Source organism: Trypanosoma rangeli, assembly GCF_003719475.1.
Source record: "Trypanosoma rangeli strain AM80 chromosome Unknown Tra_15.4_contig_00626, whole genome shotgun sequence".
In the NCBI taxonomy this organism is placed as follows: domain Eukaryota; phylum Euglenozoa; class Kinetoplastea; order Trypanosomatida; family Trypanosomatidae; genus Trypanosoma; species Trypanosoma rangeli.
In genome coordinates, this window is record NW_021706373.1 from 1 (window position 1) to 3,900 (window position 3,900).

General features: G+C 58.2%; 3 protein-coding genes across 3 annotated transcripts, besides 1 other annotated feature; all 3 read right to left on the bottom strand.

Annotated features, from left to right (window-relative positions):
- Positions 1 to 55: 55 nt before the first annotated feature.
- On the bottom strand, positions 56 to 1,399 carry TraAM80_09587 (glutamate dehydrogenase; the record flags this gene model as incomplete). The annotated part of the gene is made up of 1 exon (XM_029386262.1): positions 56 to 1,399. One exon carries the CDS (start codon positions 1,397 to 1,399, stop codon positions 56 to 58), a length of 1,344 nt encoding a protein of 447 aa, XP_029233876.1.
- A 70-nt stretch (positions 1,400 to 1,469) lies between these two features.
- Positions 1,470 to 1,495: a microsatellite.
- A 132-nt stretch (positions 1,496 to 1,627) lies between these two features.
- Positions 1,628 to 2,086, bottom strand: TraAM80_09588 (D-tyrosyl-tRNA deacylase; the record flags this gene model as incomplete). Its single annotated transcript, XM_029386263.1, has 1 exon — positions 1,628 to 2,086. One exon carries the CDS (start codon positions 2,084 to 2,086, stop codon positions 1,628 to 1,630), a length of 459 nt encoding a protein of 152 aa, XP_029233877.1.
- A 489-nt stretch (positions 2,087 to 2,575) lies between these two features.
- Positions 2,576 to 3,793, bottom strand: TraAM80_09589 (uncharacterized protein; the record flags this gene model as incomplete). The annotated part of the gene is made up of 1 exon (XM_029386264.1): positions 2,576 to 3,793. One exon carries the CDS (start codon positions 3,791 to 3,793, stop codon positions 2,576 to 2,578), a length of 1,218 nt encoding a protein of 405 aa, XP_029233878.1.
- Positions 3,794 to 3,900: the final 107 nt, after the last annotated feature.

Below are 3,900 nucleotides of genomic sequence, written 5' to 3' on the forward strand. Positions count from 1 at the left end.
GCTGCTGCTTCGGCAGCCTCATACATTTTTGCTCGGTGCGACCAGCGGAGGCAGCTCAAACAACGCCAAGGCCCTTCATCGCCTCCGCAACCTTGACGAAGCCGGCGATGTTGGCCCCATTCACGTAATTCGTCGTGTTGCCCTCAGTGCCGTACTTCACGCACGCGTCATGGATGGAGTTCATGATATCGTGGAGTTTTTTGTCCACCTCCTCCGCGGTCCATCCCAGGCGCATGGCGTCCTGCGTCATCTCTAGGCCAGAGACGGCAACCCCACCGGCGTTGGAAGCCTTCCCGGGGGCGAACAGGACGCCGGCATTGATGAACTCCGTGGTCGCCTCCATCGTCGTCGGCATGTTCGCGCCCTCCGCAACGGCGCTGACGCCGTTCCTGATCAGGTTCCTTGCATCCTCAAGCTCCAGCTCGTTCTGCGTCGCGCACGGCAGCGCAATATCCGCCTTCAGGTGCCACGGACGTTTCCCTGCGTGGTACGCAGCGCCCACCTGCTTTGCGTACTCCTCCACCGTCCCGTGCTTCTTCTCCTTGATGTCCATCAGGACCTTCAGCTTCGCCGGCGTGAAGCCCGCCGCGTCGTGCACGCAGCCCCGTGAGTCCGAGACGCTGATCACCTTCGCCCCCAGCTGGAGGCACTTCTCCACGGCGTGCAGCGCCACGTTGCCAGCCCCAGACACAAGCACCGTCTTCCCCTTCAGTTCCTGCTGGTGCCTCTTCAGCATGGCCTCCAGGAAGTAGACAACGCCGTAGCCCGTGGCCTCGGGGCGCATCAGGCTTCCTTGGAACGCAACGCCTTTACCTGTAAATGTGCAGGCCTTGCAGTTCGTCAACTTCTGTGTCATGCCTGTCATGTAGCCAACCTCGCGACCACCGACGCCGATGTCGCCGGCTGGAACATCCGTGTCGGCGCCGATGTGGCGGTGCAGCTCCGTCACCAGGGCCTGGCAAAACCGCATCACCTCACGGTCGCTCTTCCCCTTGGGGTCAAAGTCCGAACCACCTTTGCCGCCGCCCATGGGGAGCGTCGTCAGAGCGTTTTTGAAGGTCTGCTCAAATCCAAGAAACTTGAGAATCGACAGGTTCACGGAGGGGTGGAACCGCATGCCGCCCTTGTACGGGCCGATGCAGGAGTTGAACTGCACACGCCACGCCCGGTTCACCTGCACCTCCCCCTTGTCATCCACCCACGACACTCGGAACTGGATGACGCGCTCCGGCTCCACCAGGCGCTCCAGGAGCGAGTCCGCACAGTACTCTGGGTGCCCCTCCAGGAAGGGCCAGAGTGAGGTCATCACCTCACGGACCGCCTGCACAAACTCGGGCTGATATGCATCGCGCCTCTCCACGCACTTTTTGATGAAGTCGTCCACGGAAGTGTACTTCATTGATAATGTTATTTTATTTTATTTGGCTTTTTGCTCTTGTTTTTCACTTCGCTTTCTTCAGGGCGCAGAGAGGACAAGGACAAGGACAAGGACAAGAAAGGAAAAAAAAAAGTGCGGCCACTACCAAGTGCCAGTCTCATTCGGGAGGCGGGTAACCCATCGCAAGGCGGAAGGCATACGCGTTGCAATGCATCCGGACGCCGTCGCGCTGCAGCGCCCAAGAGTGCGTCACTGTCTGCTCCGACTGTCCAGCACAATTGTTACTGGGCCATCGTTCACCAGGTTGACACGCATGCATGACTGAAACCGTCCCGTCGCGACTCGGTCCTCCGCATAGCCCCTCGCGAGGGCGTCACGAAGGCAGTGGAACATCTCCAGCGCACGCTCGGGGTCCATCGCAAGATGAAAGTCCGGCTTGTTGCCCTTCAGGACGTGCATGAGGGTGAATTGGGAAATGAGCAGGATGCCGCCGTCGACCTGCCTCACGCAGCGGTCCCACGACTTCGCTCCGTCCTCGCTGGGCCATATGCGCAGCGCCAGGAGCTTCCGCGCAACGTAATCGACGTCGGCGGCGGTGTCATCGCGATGGATCCCGACCAGCACCGCAATGCCGCGCCCCACCGCCCCGACGACCTCGTCGCCCACGGTGACGGAGCCGCTAAACACCCGCTGCACCACCACCTTCATCCGCCCGGCACCTCGCTTATTTTAGCCTCTTGCAGCCGCCCCGAAAGGTCACCAGCAGTCAAAAAGAGATAAAATGGAGAGCAGCATGCGTCCTCAACTGCACAACGCTGCGGCCGCCATACACACAATTGCTGTGACTCAATGCACCGTGGCACGCCCAACACTCCCCCCCCCCTCTCAGTTGCAGGGGTACTTAAACGAATTCTCCAAAAACAAGTTCCTCAAAGGCACACACAATTTATTTTTCTTCGCCAAATATAATAAACACACCAAGGCGCTCAACAAGTCACATCGCCCCGCCGTGCCGCAGCCGTGCAGTGGCCACGTTGCAAGGCATACAAAAAAAAAGCACTGCCAAAAAGCCCACAATCCGCTAAAACATAATAAAAAGGTTAATTCCATTACAACCGGCCCACACACGCGAGCAACACATATCAACTGTTTTTTTTTTTAAGACCAAACAAAAAAAACCGTTCCGCACAATCCAAATCAATTCATTTCCTTCATCTCACGACGAACCTTACGAACAAACCGACTGCAGTGGATGTGAACAACGAATGAGAGGGGAGCTCCCACAGCCGCCACGCATGTGGCGACGATGAGCGGAAGGTGCACGCACTCCGCCACGCTGCATTCCTCCTTGGGGCCAAACCCCAAGCTGGCGTGATTTGCGTCCACCACATAGCTGAAGAGAAAACTGTTACACCCTACGACGGAAAACAATGCTGTCAGGAAGCCTACATTGTAGTACACAGCATGGTCGTTTGCAAACAGCGACGGAAACATCACAGCACCAACAGCGGCAAGCACACCTTCCTCAAAGTACACTATGATGTAAGGGAACAAGATGGCCTCCCCTGGCAGCGTTAGAAGCAAGACGCCGGCGATGGCAGCAAGGAGCGGCGAAAGAGGCAAAGCGAGCGTCACCATGTACCGGCGGTTGTTGGGGAGCTGGCGCTGCACAAAGGCTTTGAACATTCCCATCGACATCCGCCCAACGCTACTGGACACTCCGAGGAACGCGGTGTACAGCGCGGAGGTCTGCTGGCTCCGCTTAGGCCCAGTCAACGCCACGGAAATGGCACTTGCGTTGTAAACGACAATGACACCCATGACGCTCTGACACATGAAAATCAACCAGATGTCTAGTCGCTTTAAATTATCCCACACGGTGCCGCCATAGCGGAAATCCCGCGGAACATCCACGTCGCCGTCAGACGCATTTGTGACCCCATCTGGCAAGGCAGCCCGCTCCTTCTCCGGCATGTTTGGCACGATGGTGTTTGTAGCGGGGTCAACCCCCTTGCCACAGCCATCCTCATCCTCCGCCTCATTAGCCCGCACGGGCTCTTCATCAGCACTGCCTTCCATGGCGCCCAGCCACGGAAGAGGCAGCAGCATCAGGAAGAAACACAGCACAAGAGCAATCGTAATGACACCAAGGGCGACCCAACTCCCCCTCGACACCTTCGTGTAGCTCACCATGGGAGACTGGACGGTGAAGAAGACCAGCAGCAAAACCACAACAACGTAACCGACGCCAAGGCGGTGCACGGGAACAAACTTGCGGCGATACGCAGGCTCCAGGGCCGCCATGGCAGCAAGCTGCTCCGCACTCTTCCTGCGGCGCCGCCATCCGTTGACGAAGTACGGTGGCAGGACCACCACGAAGGCCGCCACGCCGCACACAACAACGGAGTACGCCATGATGGCGTAAATGAAGCCGGAGATGTTGTCGCCGAAGAGGTTCACGCTAATGGAGGCCAGCACGGAGGAGCCAAGCCGGTCAGTACCTTCGCAAGAGCAACGACGGG